The following is a 16,680-nucleotide window of genomic DNA, read 5'->3' as shown; positions in this document are numbered from 1 at the left end:
AGCAGCAATAACAGTAGAAGCTGACTTATCATCAGAAACAATGGAATCCACAAGACAATGCAAAGTGTTGAATGACGACTGTCAACTGAGAATTCTACATCCAACCAAAAAATCTTTCAAAAATAAAGGCAAAATAAAGATATTAATAATTTCAAGAAAACAAAAGCCAGGAGAATTTATTTCCAGCAATCTGTATTATAAGAAATGCTAAAGGAAGTTATTCAGGCTGAAGGGATATAATCCCAAAGGGAAAAACCAAATCTAACAGAACTGATAAAGAACATTGAGAATGATAACTATGTCAGCAAATTTTTTAAAATTTTAATTGCTGTGAAAGTATGTTGATTGTTTAAACTAAAAATAATTTAAATGTTTTATGAGATTTATATATAGAAGTAAAATCTATAACAATATACCAAAGGCATGAGAGGAGAAATGAAAGTACGCTGACATACAATTTTTACATTGTACATGAAATGGTATAATAAATGACGCAGGGAAGATGGTGGTAATAAGTAAAAAGTGCATATTATAATTGTGAAATAAACTACTAAATTTTTTAAAGAGATATAGCTAACAATTCAATATAGGAGATAAAATGGAAAACAAACAAGTTTCTAGTTAATCTAAAAGAAGAAAGAAAAAAGAGAGACAAGAAACACATGCAACAAATAGTAAAAGGTGGTAGATTTAAATTCAACCATATTAATAATTGCATTAACTGTAAATGGCTTAACCACTCCAATTAAATGGCAGAGATTGGCCAGACAGATAAAGTTAAAAGATATAACTAAGTGCTATTTACGAGAGCCATATGTTAAAAATAAAGATACAGATAAGTTGAAAGTAAAAGGATGGAAAAAGATACTCTATGCAGACTTTAACCTCAATAAATATAATGTAGTAATATATTAACGTTAAAGTAGACCTTAAGATAATAATATTAATACAAAGACAAATAGAAATTTTATAATAATAAAAGCTCAAGCATCAGAAGGAGATAAAATTTAAGAATACTAACTAGAAATATAGACATAGAAATTATGACATCCAAATTACTAAAGTAAAAAAGGAGGGTAGCAAAGAACGCTTGAGCTATTCAGCTAAAAGAAAGAAACAAAGGGGATAAAACATAAAAATAAAGCACCATAAAAAGAAAACACATAATAAGTTGGTTTTAATAACACAAAATATTAATTATTTCCAAAAAACAATGTGAAGGCTTTAATTATTCTTGTTTGACAGAGATAGCATACCTTCAAATTAAAAAGACCAAATTAAAAGAATAAGACTACAGAAAATTTTAATAGCGTGGCTACCTTCTTTTACTATATTTAGAACTTTACACTCACCAAACTATTCATTATGTTCAATTTATATAAATTTACAGCCAAAAAAATGACTATGTATGAGGCCACACAGAAAATCATAATCAGTTATAAAATATAGAAATCATACAAGCCACAGTCTCTGGTCTCAATACAATAAAACTATTTCAGCACTATCATTATCTGCCTTAAACGCCAGGAAACTAAAGCACAGAGAAATAAAGCAACCTACCCAAATGATAGCCAGTAAGTAGCAGATTTGTATTTAGGTATCCTGGCACTAGAGCCTGAAACCGTAACCCCTGTACTCCACTCCTTCCCAGCGGGTGGAGTGGGGCGAGTGTAGTGGGGGCAAATTTTCCCTACAGATATCTAAAAATACTATAAAATTACAATAATTAAAATGTTACTTGAGACAATACTCGGCAAATAGATATTCAGAATAGAATTTAGTTGCAATCCCTTAAGATGCAAGAAAATAATGGACTATTCCATAACCGACAAACCATTTGAGTGGGACAAGTAACAAATAAAGAGCCAAATCATTAACAAATTAAAATTAAAGAACAAAAGCATAAAATACTAGATAATACAGAAGAACATTTCTGTTTTAGATGGGAAAGGACTTTCTAAATAGGACTGAAACTGAAACAAAGAAAGACTCATAGATTTAACTACATAAAATTAAAACATATACAATAATAGAAATTATAAAGAAACTTAAAAATCAACCATAGACCTGGAAAAATATTTGCAATATATGAAAGAGAAGATCAGTATTTATAAGGCATAAAGCACACCTACACACCAGTAAGATTAATTCAGAGATCCAACAGAAACACGGATAAAGGAAAATACAGATATTTCACTGAAGAAATACAAATTGCCAATACGCTTGTGAAAAGATGCTCAACACTAAACATAAAGAAATGCAAAGTGAAGTAAATGTTACATTCCAGGCCATGGCAGAAATACAAAACATCCAACATTGGCAAGGATGCACAAAAACAGACACCTTCACACACGGCGGTGAAATGTAAGTATGTGAAGCTCTTTGGGTGGACAATTTGGCAGTATTCACCTGAATTTAAAATGCACGTGGGCCGGGCGCAGTGGCTCACACCTGTAATCCCAGCACTTTGAGAGGCCAAGGCGGGCAGATCACGAGGTCAGGAGATCGAGACCATCCTGGCTAACATGGTGAAACCCCGTCTCTAGTAAAAATACAAAAAAAATTAGCTGGGCCTGGTGGCGGATGCCTGTAGTCCCAGCTACTCAGGAGGCTGAGTTAGGAGAATGGCGTGAACCTGGGAGGCGGAGCTTGCAGTGAGCCAAGATCGTGCCACTGCACTCCGGCCTAGGTGACAGAGCGAGACTTCGTCTCTTAAAAAAAAAAAAAAAAAATGCATGTGGTCTTGACCCAGAAAATTCATTTGTAAGAGTTTATCATGCAGCAATACTTGAACAGGTGCACTACAATGTATGCAACAATTGCAACACTGTTTTTCAAAGCAAAAAATGAAACTACCCTAAGATTCCATGAATAGGTTAATACAATGGAACACCACACAGCCAGTAAAAAACAATCAAGTATGTGTTTATATATATAATATCTTAAAGAGATGAGTTTAAAAATTAAGCCATAAATAAAATGTGTTTCCAGTAGTTTTGTTAATTATGTACAAATGTGTATAAAAAGTGAAGAGAATGGAATAGGCAGAGAAAGTTGAAGTGGTTCCAGGAGCCTTATACTTTTTGTATTGCTTTAATTTTCACAAGTATTTTATAATCCTCAAAGAAATTTAAGTGAGGAGAAATGCATTCATTTCCATCACATTCATTTTGGTGTAATTCTTCCTAGTATTTGCGCAAATCAGACATACTTCACATAGCTGCAATTCCAAGGCATATTTTTTGTATAGTGTTTTTCCTTAACTATTACATCATAAAATTTCACCACATTTCTTCATGATTTTCAAATGATTCTTCCAGTAACTAGTTAATATTCTATGTGTTCACGATCTACCAAATCATCTTCAAATGTTGACCATTTGAGTTTTAATTTAATTTTTATTTGACAAATATATTTACTTTGTTTTGTATGGAACACAGCAAAAACAATCTTTATATATGAGGATTTTGGTATCTCTTCCATTAGTGCCTCTATGTATTTTTTACCAAGGATTCTAAGTCAAAGGGCAGGAATAATTTTATGGCTGTTTATGCACTGTAATATCTTCAAAACAGCTGTACCCATTTACTATTCCACCTGAGCATCTGATCACATTTGAAAACACAAACTTACACATTCTGGATAGTAATCTTTACTTTCTGATTTTTCTTAAATATTTTAGTTGATATAAAATGTAGAAAGGTTGATTTTTTGATAGATTGTCACTTTAAATATTTCTAAAGCAATCACAAAAAAATCATTCAGTGCCCTATCCTGGAATATTTCACTGGCCTCTTTCCATAACAGAAAACATCTATATTGATTTTTGATTGTGTATGAAATAATAAATGCTTACTATAAAATAATTTAGACATAAACAACATTTAAAAAGCAAATAGTACATAGTCCTATCAGCACAAAATAACCACCATTAAAACTGTATTGTGTATCTTTATAGAGATGTAGGCACAATTGATTTTATTACATTACCACATTAAACTAGCATCATGCACACTTTTGTAAGCTGCTTTTATTATGTAACAATGGTTCATAGATGCCTTCTCAAGTTAACAAATAACTACCTATTATATAACTAATTTTAATAGCTGCACATTCTTCCATTGTAGCACATAAAAAGCTTCTGCTAATGTATATTCATTGTTATTTTGTTGTTTTCAGATGCATATCTTGCATTGCTATAGAAATCACAGATTTACATTCGATAATAAAGACACGTACACACTATGTTCATTGCAGCACTATCCACAATAGCAAAGACATGGAATCGACCTAAATGCCCATCAATGATAGACCAGATAAAGAAAACGTGGTACATATACACGATAAGCTACTATGCAGCCACAAAAAAGAATGAGATCATGTCCTTTGCAGGCACATGGATGGGACTGGAGGTCATTATCCTTAGCAAGCTAATGCAGGAACAGAAAACCAAGTACCACATGTTCTCACTTATAAGTGGAAAGACAAGAACACATGAACACATATAGGGGAACAAGAGACACTGAGGCATACTGGAGGGTGGTGGGTGGGAGGAGGAAGAGGATCAGGAAAAGTAACTAATAGGTACTAGTCTTGATACCTGGGTCACAAAATAATCTGCACAACAAACCCCCATCATATGAGTTTACCTCTGTAACAAACCTGCATATGTACCCCTGAACTTAAAATAAAAGCTAACATTAAAAAATCACAGATTTAAAGTGTGGCAGTCTTTGAACTTTTGTTAGTTTTCTGCTCATATCTGTTGCCCATTTTTCTGTTGATGAGCTCTTCTCTTTTGTCAATTGGTAAGAGCTCTCTGAATGAGGGAGCATTAACTCTTAACTCTGTAAATCAGGACCTGAGAAGTGTCATAATTAAAGCATACGATTGTGACAAGTGCCGAATGCAGAGGTGGCACATAGTAGGTATTAAAGTGTTCTTTCTTAGTAGCTAGCAGGTGTCTCCTCCGCCTCCCTGCCTTCCTATAACCAAGGTGGCAATAGATGTCAATTATAAGATACCTACACAGGCCAGGCACAGTGGCTCACGCCTGTAATCCCAACACTTTGGGAGGCCGAGGCGGGCAGATCACAAGGTCGGGAGATCGAGACCATCCTGGCTAACACGGTGAAACTCCGTCTAAACTAAAAAAAAAAATTTTTTTTAATAAAAAATCTAGGCGTGGTGACGGGCGCCTGTAGTCTCAGCTACTCAAGAGGCTGAGGCAGGAGAATGGCGTGAACCCTGGAGGCAGAGCTTGCAGCGAGCTGAGATCCGAGACCCGAGATCATGCCATTGCACTCCAGCCTGCACGAGAGAGTGAGACTCCATTTCAAAAAAACAAAAAAAACCTACACACACTTATATATCGGCAATTTCTTTTTCTTGGATTATGATTCAGATGTCTTCTAGGAAATTTCTAAATCCTAGTTGAAGGCTCAGCTCTCTCCTGCAGTTTTGAGAGCTACGCTATTTTATTATCATTATTATTACACTGTGATGCCAGGCATCTTTTAATTGACCTGTATGTTCACCTCAGTTCTAGGAAGGAGGGAGGTGGAGGAAGGAAAAGAGACTCGCCTTAGCACCTACTATGTGCCATCTTTGTGCAAGGCACCTGGCACATCTCACATCACCTCATCTTTACCATCTCCCTAGGAGGTGAGATAGTGTCCCCATTTTACAGATGAGGAGGCTCGGACACATCTTTATAATCAGCAGAGTCAGGGTGTCACGTCTTCACCATGATTTCAGTGTTTTGACCTATAAAACTGGGAATTTCATTCAGTTCAACCTAAAAATAACATACACAAAGAAATGTGCACTATTCATAATTAAACAGCTGCCCAGAAAACTCCCCAGTCTACCAAGCCCCCTCCCACCACCCTGACTTCTAACATCATTTGAACTCTATAGAAATGCAGCCATAAAGCGTGTGCTCTTTTGTGTGACATTTTTGGTTGAACATGTTTTTGAGATTTATCTCTGTTGTCGTGGGTGGCGGCAGTTTGTTCATTCTCATGTGCTCCAATTTATTTCTTCATTTTACCCACGGATATATGGGATATTTATCATTTTTTGGCTATTAAGTGCAATGCTGCTATCGGTTTTTGGTGAACATTTTGTAATTTCTTGTAGGGATCTACATAGGGGTGGAACGGCTGGGTTTCTCATCAGAAGTGGGCCATGCTGCCCATCTGCCTGCAGAATGGGACCCATTTGTCAGGCCCTGTCACTTGCCAGGCCCACTGCATGCTTTCTACAAGGTAGCTGCTCAGCAGATGGAGATTACAGCGTCATACAGGCTAAATATTGCTTTCAGAGGTATAGCTGGACAGAGAAGCCAAATCCTTCCTTAAGAACTTCTGATGAGAAACTCAGCCGTTCCACCCCTATGTATATCCCTACAAGAAATTACAAAATGTTCACCAAAAACCAATAGCAGCCCTACATTTAATAGCCAAAAATGATAAATATCCCATATATCCGTGGGTAAAATGAAGAAATAAATTGGAGCACATGAGAATGAACAAACTGCCACCACCCACGACAACAGAGATAAATCTCAAAAACATGTTCAACAAGAAAAGTCACACAAAAGAGCACACGCTTTATGGTTCCATTTCTATAGAGTTCAAATGATGTTAGAAGGCAGGGTGGAGGAAGGGGGCTTGGTAGATTGGGGAGTTTTCTGGGCAGCTGTACAATTATGAATAGTGCACATTTCTTTGTGTATGTTATTTTAGGTTGAACTGAATGAAATTCCCAGTTTTATAGGTCAAAATACTGAAATATCAGCAATTTCATATGGTTCAAACTAATACTTCAATAAAATATGTTTTTTAAAACCCTCTGGTAAAGAAGAAAGAAACATCTAGCATTGATTGGCAGACTGCTACCTTTCTAGAAACCAGCCTAAATGCTCCTGCCACTTCTTGCCCTGTTTTTCTGCCGATTTGTCTTGCTTTGTCTTTAGTGGAGACAAAATAACTAATTCCTCCTTTCTGTGGGATACTGTTTCACAGTTACATATTGAAAGACTGTGATGAAGCTGCCCCTGGGTTCTGCAGCCCCAGTTCCTCTCAGCCTTCTTTCACTCATCCCAGGAATCCCAAACCTTGCTCTCAACACCTATGCAACTTCTGGTTGAATGATGAGGGCCCACTGGCAGGCAACAGTCTTGTCAGAAGGAGCTTCCTCGCTGTAAAAACAGTGTTTCTGTTTCATCCACATAGAACAGCAAGATAATATTTTTAAAGAAGCACTATTACCAAGATAATGTTTCTATTTACAAATGCTATCATCGAAAAATAGAGGTAGTGAGCTTTTATGAGCCTTGCGTGTGTCACAAAAGGCATAATCTTTACAACTAATTGAGATAACTTTATCCACAAGTTATACAACCATGCATTTCTTTTGCAGTGCCGGGAGCATTTATCCCCCTGTGGGAAAACATCATCAATTCTCAGAATTCTGGGTACAGCCAACTCATCTTACAGTGGCAAGTAATATTTCAAACAGAAGGATTCCCCATTTATCAGATGACAAGGCAGACACCTTCTCAGGGAAGGGAGCAGAAACACTCGGGCGCCATTGCACAGCATGCACAGATGGGCTGAGAAGGTACCTGAAGAAAAGCACCCCCTGGGCGTGGCTTCTAACTGAGCCCTGTGTGCAAAGTTAACAATGGGGACATAGCATTTTCCTTATGTTACGTCATCTAAGAACACAACATAGCATTTTCCAGTATGTTATCTAATGCAGCTATGCTGGTAGCACTTTAATTCGACCTCCTAGAACCCCTGTTGTAAAGGGCCAGCAATTTAAGCCACCACTGAGAAACCGCAAGGCTGAGGCCGGCCCACCCCACCAGACAGCAAGCTCTGGGGTTCTGACTCACTGGACAAACTCATGGTAAGGTACATCCCTCACTTTTGAGGCCTAAAAGGAATCATTAGGAATACACTTCCAGGAGTTGATTCTTGTCTAGAAATCCGGTGGCAAATCATTTGTAAAAAGAACATCATTAGACACCTACGGTGTTTCTCTTTAGCGTATATTATGGATTCATTTCAACAAAAGGATAATAATGATAACATCACCATTTGCTGAGCACCTACAATGAGCTGGATACTGTCCCATTTAATACTCCCAATATGTCAATAAAATATGTTTAATATAGTTCAAACTGATACTTCAATAAAATATGTTTTTTAACATATTCTTACATTCATGAATACGATGGACATTCCCATTGAACAGAAGGAGAAACAATGACAGAAGGGGATAAATACTTTCTCCCAAAGCTCACACAGCACATTAGTTGCAAACCAGGATTTGGCTAGGCACAATGGTTCACACCTGTAATCCCAGCACTCTGGGAGGCCGAAGTGAGAGGATCTCGTAAGCCCAGGAGTTCAAGACCAGCCTAGGCCACACAGACCCCACCTCTTCAAAAAATAAAGCAGCTGGCTGCAATGACACACCTGTAGTCCCAGCTCCTCGAGAGGCTGAGGTGGGAGGACTGCTTGAGCCTGGGAGGTTGAGGCTGCAGTAAGTGGTGATCACGCCACTGCACTCCAGCCTGGGTGATAGAGCAAGACTCTATCTCTATATACAAAAAAAGAATCCTCTGGGCCTGTAAGAGCAGGGCCCAAGGAGATGGCTGGAGTTAAGGGGAATAGCTATGGTTGCACCACTGCACTCCACCCTGGGCAAAAGAGAGAGACTCTGTATTAAAAATAAAACAAAACAAAACAAAATAGGATTTAAGCCCTGGTAATCTGATGCCAAATGCCACTGTCGTAACCACTGTGCTATGCTGTCATTTTTAGACACTACATGTATGTAATAGGGATTAACAAGGGTGGCGAGAACTTACTAATTTTTGTTATATGTACCACAGGCACTTAAAGTACCTTATCTGATAAAATGCAGTGAAGTAAGTATTAGCTCCATTTCCTACATGAAGAAACTGAGGTTCAGAGATTGAAGGCAACTTGTTAGTTAGTGGCACAGCTAAAACCCAAAACACAGACCTGCCTGGCTCCAAAGCCCGAGGTCTTTAGTTATAGCTCTTTACCTCAAACAACTCATTTGAAACTTGTTTCTAGGCTGGGTGCAGCGGCTCACGCCTGTAATCCCACACTTTGGGAGGCTGAGGCAGGTGGATCACGAGGTCAGGAGATCGAGACCATTCTGGCTAACACTATGATACCCTGTCTCTACTAAAAATACAAAACATTAGCCGGGCATGGTGGCAGGTGCCTGTAGTCCCAGCTACAAGAGGCTGAGGCAGGAGAATGGCATGAACCCGGGAGGCGGAGCTTGCAGTGAGCCGAGATCGCACCACTGCACTCCAGCCTGGGCGACAGTGAGACTCCATCTCAAAAAAAAAAAAAAGAAACTTGTTTCTAGAGAGCAAGCAGAATGATTCTGACCGTATTCGTTAGATAGAAAGGACTGATGGTACAGTAGCCAATCAACCCCAAAACTTCAGTGAACACAAAAAGTCCCCCTCCCTTTAACAAAGGCCACTCTAGTGACAGGATTCTCCAGGGCCACCGCCTGCTGCCTCTACCCTGCGGTGCTGCCATCCATTCACTGGCCTGCACATAAGTATTTCCCAAAGGCAGTGGATGGAAGGAGCCCCTGCTCAAAATGCAGATTCTGAGGGCCTCGATCTCTATTTTAATTCAGTTAGCCTGACCTGGGCCCCGCGTAATCCTGACGCAGGTGCTCAGCAGACCATCCGCCCCTTAAGTAGCTTTGCTTTGGACTGATGCAGAATGCTCAGGTCTGTAAAAATTATCCTGGGAAACTGAGTCAGGAGGCACCGACCATGCTCGTGCCAAGGCCAAGCTAGGAGAAGGAGAAAGCAAAGAAGTTAAAGATGCAGACAGCTAACCACAACGCAGAGCAGAGAGTACTTGTCCTGGGGAGCCATGAAGCAGGGCTGTGGCCACGAAGCCCATCACGGTCAGCAAAGCCTGCGCGTCCAGCCAAATGGTTCCTTTCCACCCCGGGGCAAACATCTGAGCATGGTACGGTCTTGTTTCAAACCTCCAGGCTCCCCCAGTTTTGCCCCTGTGGGAATGACCACTGCCCTGCAGGGCCCTGAGGCCACTTGCATTCTCCATCCAGGTTCGCTTCCTGCCACTCCCACACCCACCACCCCAAAACCCACACTGAGGCCAGACTTGGTGACCTCATCCCCACCCAAAATATGCCTCCACACCTCCGGGCCTTTAGCCTGTAGGAATGTCCTTAGGCCTAGGATCCGTACACCTGGCATTCAGTGCTCAGCCCTGGGCAGCCTTCCCTGGCACATGCATCCTCCTTCTCAGTAAAACCAAGCACCTTGCTCCAACTGTCCCCAGCATGGAGTCTTACACTGGGCTCTTAGGGGCAATACATATGAATCTGTTCGTTTGTGTCGATATTTCAAAAATCTACCTGACACCCAGTGCCCTCAAGCAAGTCACCTGGACCAGGTAAAGCACCAAGTTTCCCTGTGTCTTGCTGGAATTACACCAATCAAAGTGTACCAGTGAAAGGGAAAGGAAATGACTATCACAAATGCTTGCACCTAGAAGGTGCCAAATATTCGTCAAGTGGATGAACAATGAAAGAGAAATGTTTGGAGGGAAAACTTTCAAAACCAGTAATTGCATTGGAGAAAATAACCAATGGCGGCCCTCTGTGTGCTTTCCCTGCTGGACTGTGAGCTACTGGGGGCCACCTGGCCTTCTCTCTCCTCTCATCCCCAGGGCCTGGCAAAGGCCTCTTGCATCCTAAGAGCTCAAAGAAGGATGCTGGATTATCTAAGGGGAGGTAAACACCATTACCTGTACACCCTGGCATCCTGAGCAGCTCCTGGGGGGACCCTGCAGACAGAGAGCCACCAGAAATGACAGAGAGGGATGGGGAGAAGGGCAGATGGAAGGAAGGAAAGAGGAAGATAAGACCCCAAGGAACTCAAGCCTACAAGTGAAACAGACAGACCACCTTTCCCCCAGCCCAGCACATGAGATTGTTATCATCTTTCTAGGGTCTTTTCTGCAATGTTGTAAATACAGAGTGCTTGAACTAATTGATGTCCTGGGAGAAGACGGCCAAAAACAGCAGAAGAAAGCAGTGTATCCCTAGTTTCTTACTACTACGATTGATGTTCTCACCCGCAATTTACTCACCACATCGTACCCTTAAAATCCATGCCATGATCAAATCCCATCTTTTAGGAAGTGTGAACCACCACTGCCATCCCTCCACCTTTGAGGTCTCATCCTAGCGTGTGATTTTAGAACTCGAGTGACAGCTTCCCACACATCACTCCAGGCAATGTGCACTTGCTAGGAGATAAGGAGTCGAGGAAGGAATTGCTCACAGGATGTGGCCAGTTTCATAGCAGTCTGGAAGCTGGATGTCTTCTGTCCCAGAGGATGACCACTCAGGGACATGCGGTCAACCGCCTGTTTGAAACAGGGTTACACCTCCTGCTAGCTGAGTGACTTCAGGCAACCTACTCAACTTTTCTAAACTTTGGTTTCTTCATTTGTAAAGTGGGAATAATGAACAGAATCCAGTGAGATGAGGCTTAAAAGAGAAATCACATGGAATGCCTTTTGCATGCAGTAAGCCCTGGACTGACCAAAACTGGCTGCTATTTTTTATGAAGCAAAGTGATTGAGAGTCCAGACCTTGCAGATGGAGCATCTAGATTTAGGTCTCAGAGCTGCCCTTGTTAGCCCTGTTACTTGGGAAGTTCCTTAATTTTACTGTGCTTCAGTTTCTTCGTCTACGACAAAGAAATATCAATATACCCCCTTCATCAGGCTAAACGGCATATGAGATAGTTTTCACTGGTGCCTGACACACAGTGAGATCTCAGTAAATGATTGCTATTGTACTGGTGATAGTGGTCAAAGTGAGTAGCATGCGCCTAGTAGTGCACTATTGGTCTGCTGCGTGTTAACCAGCCATCTCCTTTCTACACTATGTGCTTGCTGAGTAAGGTCTGTTGCTAGCCTTAGCATTTGCAGAAACACTCAAAAGAATCTCTCCTGGAGTCTTGGGTAGCAGCAGGACAGAAAAAGCCCAAAAGTGCTTCTCCTTCCTGCTCTGCCCACAATCCATGAGTAAGAGCAATAGGACCTCAAGGCCCACACACTTCATGGTACTAAATGCAGCCTCAAAACTTCACATTTCACTTTTATTTCTCCTAAACACTGGGTTCCTGTAGCCAATTTATCTTCTGTTATGTTAAACTTGATATGCCAGCCTTGATTTGCATTACTCCGCTAATTTCCTTCCCAGCGATTTGAAGTCCTCAGGCAGGACTGAGCACCTATGGGGCGGTTGTGGGGGCGGGGGGCCTGGAGAGCATCCTCTCAGAATTCTGAATACACAAAACCTCAGCACTGTGCCTAGTCTAGAAACAGAAAATGGGATCTTTAAGAGTCAGTAAGGAAAAGTTTGCATCCCTACTACCCGTGGGCCCAAACTGCATTTTATTAGCTCTAACTTCGAATCTTTGAGGAGCATATGGGCTACGGGCAGCAAGATCCCTGCTCTCATGCAGAGCAAACGTAGTCAGAGAACACGCACATCTACAGGTGATGTTTCTCCAGGGGCAGAAGTTTGCAAAGAAGCAAGATACCCCCTCTCCCCCCAAAAAATTCTTTCATCCTGAGCAATAGGGTAGAAATACCAAGCAAAACTAGATGATGCGTTATACTGGCTGAATTGGACACTGGCTGCAACAGAGAAATCAGATTCAGCCTGCCCATGGGGACGTTCTAAACCCCTGTGCCACTGAGACCACCATCTTCGTGAGCAGAGGTGGGTACAACCCACTGAATATTGCCATCATTCCAGTGCTGGCAAAAGGAAGAATTAAACTTCCCCCAAAAGGCAGTCTCTGTCAAGGTGCCAGACGCTTATCTGAGAAAACAAGGGGTCATCTGTTTCTGCATGCTCCCAGCCGTCCTCCCAGAAGTCAGTACATGCCTGATATTAACAGCATCTGAACATCCAAGAGCTGCCCCCCTAGGGAGGCTCGCATCAATACCAAAGTTGGTTTTTGCAGGTACAAGAACCACAAGTTGGACACACTGTTACCAATTTGATAAGAAACCTGGGAATCATCCAAAAATGCCATCAATGTCCATGTGTGACAGCAGATCCCCTATTAAGTAACACAAGAGGGAACTTCAGAGAACAGAACATAAACTGCCTGTCCGGTTTTTACATAACACCCTTAGAAAAAGCAAGACACGCATAAGCAATAATTACCAAGTTTTCAAATTTACTGCATAGACCATTGTATACTTGTAAACATCTCATAAATATTTGGAGGGATATTGGAAGGCACACCTGAAAACTATAAATATTTTTACATATTGTTGGATCCTTTTTTATCTGAGCACCCCCAGCAGCAGTCAAACCAGATAATGAGATAGTGTAAGAGTCTATCTCACTTTATCTCAGCATTCTTCCTACCTTCACCCAACAAATGTTAAATTCTACTGTGCACCAAAAACTATTTTATCATTTCTATCACATAATAATTTAATGAGATTTCAGCCTATCTGCTAATTAGAAACTGTCCCCATCTGATCACACAGCAATCACTAGTTTTAACGTACATTCCAAAGGTAGAAAATAGAGTAAGAGAAGGGAAAAGTGTTTTGTTTTTCCAAATGCATCAAAACCCAACTGAAGTTCTCGTTCCTTCTTCTCAGTGAATAACACCAGTGTTCGGGCAGAAGGCGGGAGAGGGGGGCTTGCTTGCATCTGGGGGAGCTCGTGGCCTTTTCTGATGGTGTGAATAAATACTCTGGATGAATTTAATCCCTGGTAAAGAAAAACATGCAAGAAAGGGCATTTCTTTCCATGTGTATACCCTGGGCTGCCCAGAACAGAAGTCATCTTTGACACAGCACACCTGCCATGGACGACTCCAGATTGAGGCAGAAATTCAGACAGGGCCTCCTGTTTGACTTGGGAGGGCTTTTCCAGAAACGAAAACAAAAACAAACAAATAAATGCATGGCAAATCCAAAAAGTTCATGCAACTTTAATATTTAGAATGTGGCAGAAAACATCCATGGGCAGAGAGGGGGAGAGAATTTGGCTCACTGATGGAGGGACTGGTGCAGGTGTGGGTGCCTAGGTGACAGCAGCTCACGGGAGGCTGTGGGGTGGCTCTGAGCTGGTGTTCTGGGCTCAGATCTGAAAGAGAGAGATGCGACAGCTCCCTGCAGCTTGGGCCCAGGAGGTCATTGAGCGGTGGGTCCCTGGGCTCACAGAGAAGGCTCAGACATCTCTGAAAGAACCTGCGCCACCACTCCTTTCTCTTTTCGGGATCGCTGTTCCCAGTGCCAGCCGCTCAAAGCCACCCTGGGCATTTCACGGCTGCCCTGGAGGGCCTCCGCCCCCAAAGCGGACATCGACTGGGCACAGAGCTCCAGGTGTGTGTTTCCCACCCCCAGCTGCAGCCCCTTGACTTCTCAAGCCTCCGCAGCAACAGTTTCTCAGTAGGAGAAGCGCTGCAAACGCCCGCTGGGAAAACGCTCCGCAGGACCTGGGGCGCTAAAGCCGGGGACATGGAAGGAGTCCGGCCCTCAGCACAGCGGGGAGGAACCGGAGATGGGGCCAGGGGCAAAGACTTCCAACGTGGGCCTTAAAGATCACACAGACGGAGAAACTTCCCGAGGACACGGGCCAGGGTGCGCATCCCTGTTCAGAGGTGCAGCCCTGGATCCCCTGGGCAGGTGGTGCGGCGCTGGCGACAGGCGCGGGCCCGGTGAGAACCGGAGCAGGTCTCAGCCCCGGCGCGCGGGGGTCGCTCCGCGCCTAGGATCCCAGGAAGGAGACAGGAAGGGTCTCTCTTGGTCCCATAGGGCACGTTGCGGGCACTTGGCGGGGAAGGGACCTCGAACCCAGGCCCCGGTGGGAAGCGGCGGCGCAAACTAAGTTAGGGCACAGAGAGGCTTGGTCGGTGGGTCCCCCGCGTCAGTGCGCCCTGCCCGCGGCGCGCCACTACTTACACGAAGACTCCGAAGAGCAAGGCTCGCACCCCGATCTCAATGGCCAGCTCCCGCATGGTGCGGCCGGAGCAGCTCCCGCGGCGACGGCTGGCGCTCTGCGCGGCTCCCGCAGCTCGGCCGGCGTCGGCTCGCCAGACCCTGGGAGGCGAGGGAGGCGCGCTCCAGGCCGCGGGCGGGGGCGGAGGCGGGCGCCGGGCGGGGGAAGGCGCCGGGGAGGGCTCAGCCCAAACCTGCCGCCTCGGGCTCCGGGTCTCCGGGAAGCCGCGCCGGCCGCTCGCGATGCTGCGGAGCCAGCGTCCTAGTGCGGAGCCGGGGCCGCCTCGGGGACTCCGGGCTCCCTCTCCCCGGGAACCGCCTCCGCGTCCTGGGCCCGCGCCGGGCACACGCGACCCGGGGAGGGGAAGCCCGGGAAAGCCCCACCGCCGCCGCCGCCTCCCTGCGCACTCCCCGCCTCCCCCGCCAGTGGGCGGCCCCTGGGCTCCGCGCCCGGGCAGCGCGCTCACTGGGACTCTGCCCGCGGCACCTCTGCAGCTCCTGGTCCTGCCTCCGACACCCGCTGTCCGGGCTCTCGCTCCCTGGCACACGCACGCACGTGGGCATGTAGTGGACGAGCGCTCTGGGGATTCTCCAGGGCTCAGGGCAGCCCTGGCCAACCTCGGTCCCTGCCGAGGAGCGCTCCCTTCCTCCCGTGTTCGGCCCTCCCTACACCGTTCGAACCTGAAATTCTTTCTTTTTTCTAGGAAGTTCCCCCAGAGATCACTCGCGGGCTTCGCTTTGCTCTCAGGAGATGCCAGCCAGGGTCCAGGGCTCTGGCACAGAGAGAGAGCAAAGGCGAGCCTGGCTCCCCACCATGCCACCAGCGCCAGGTGGCCCCTGGGGACCGAATCCTCTCTCCCCCACTACCTGTCCCCCGCCCCCAGCAGCTTGGGGCTGCTGAGCTGTGGAATATGAAAAAGCTCCTGCCACCGTGCCTGGCCGGCGTGTGGGAGGTCAGGGTCTCTTGTCGCTGACACAGCATTCAACCAGCCGTCCGCCAGGCAGCAGGTAGAACTTCAGAGCCTCATCCTCAGGTTCAGAGCCAAAAGTCCAAGCATCGCAGCAGGCCTAGGGGTCACGCCCTCCAGCTGGAGCCCAGCAGGAGCTTGGATTTGCTTTCCCCAAAGCTGTCAGGATTTTATCTACTTTTCTTAGAATTTGAACTTCTTGGCTTCACTAATTGAAACCAAGAAGACATTTAAAATGCAAAAACACACAGTAATTATAACCATTAGGTTGTTCCTGGGGAGCCCAGGCCTCTCTTGGATTTTAGGAGAGACCCAGCCAAAATTGTGTGAGCAGAGGACACGGATTAGAAGGTGGTTCCTGGGACTGAGGAGCTACGGCTCAGTCCTGGATAAAAGGGGGAGCGGGTAGAAAGAACTTAGGAGGAGGCCCTTGGCATCAGCAAAGGGCAAACAGACCCTACCTTCAAAGGAAACACTCGCAGATCAGAGATACCTGAGCCCAGACATCTCAGAGGCTAGGGAGAGAGAGAGGCAGAGGGAGTAGGAACAACCCAGGTTCTGTGTGGGAGGGACTCCAGCCCCGAGGCACCGCAGGCAGGAGCTGCATCTGCTTTCCTCATCAC

General features: G+C 44.5%; 1 protein-coding gene across 4 annotated transcripts in view; it reads right to left on the bottom strand.

The window, feature by feature from the left end:
• PLPP4 (phospholipid phosphatase 4) overlaps window positions 1-15,733 on the bottom strand; it is a 136,052-nt gene extending 120,319 nt beyond the window's left edge. For all 4 annotated transcript variants that reach the window (XM_007964268.3, XM_038009616.2, XM_038009617.2 and 1 more), the window contains exon 1: window positions 15,054-15,733. In XM_007964268.3, the coding sequence (XP_007962459.2) occupies window positions 15,054-15,109 (56 nt within the window). In that variant the 5' untranslated portion in view covers window positions 15,110-15,733. The remainder of the gene's footprint in view (window positions 1-15,053) is intronic.
• Window positions 15,734-16,680: the final 947 nt, after the last annotated feature.

The sequence above is a fragment of the Chlorocebus sabaeus genome, chromosome 9 (genome assembly GCF_047675955.1).
Source record: "Chlorocebus sabaeus isolate Y175 chromosome 9, mChlSab1.0.hap1, whole genome shotgun sequence".
Lineage (NCBI taxonomy): Eukaryota > Metazoa > Chordata > Mammalia > Primates > Cercopithecidae > Chlorocebus > Chlorocebus sabaeus.
This window is presented reverse-complemented; position numbering and strand designations above follow the sequence as displayed.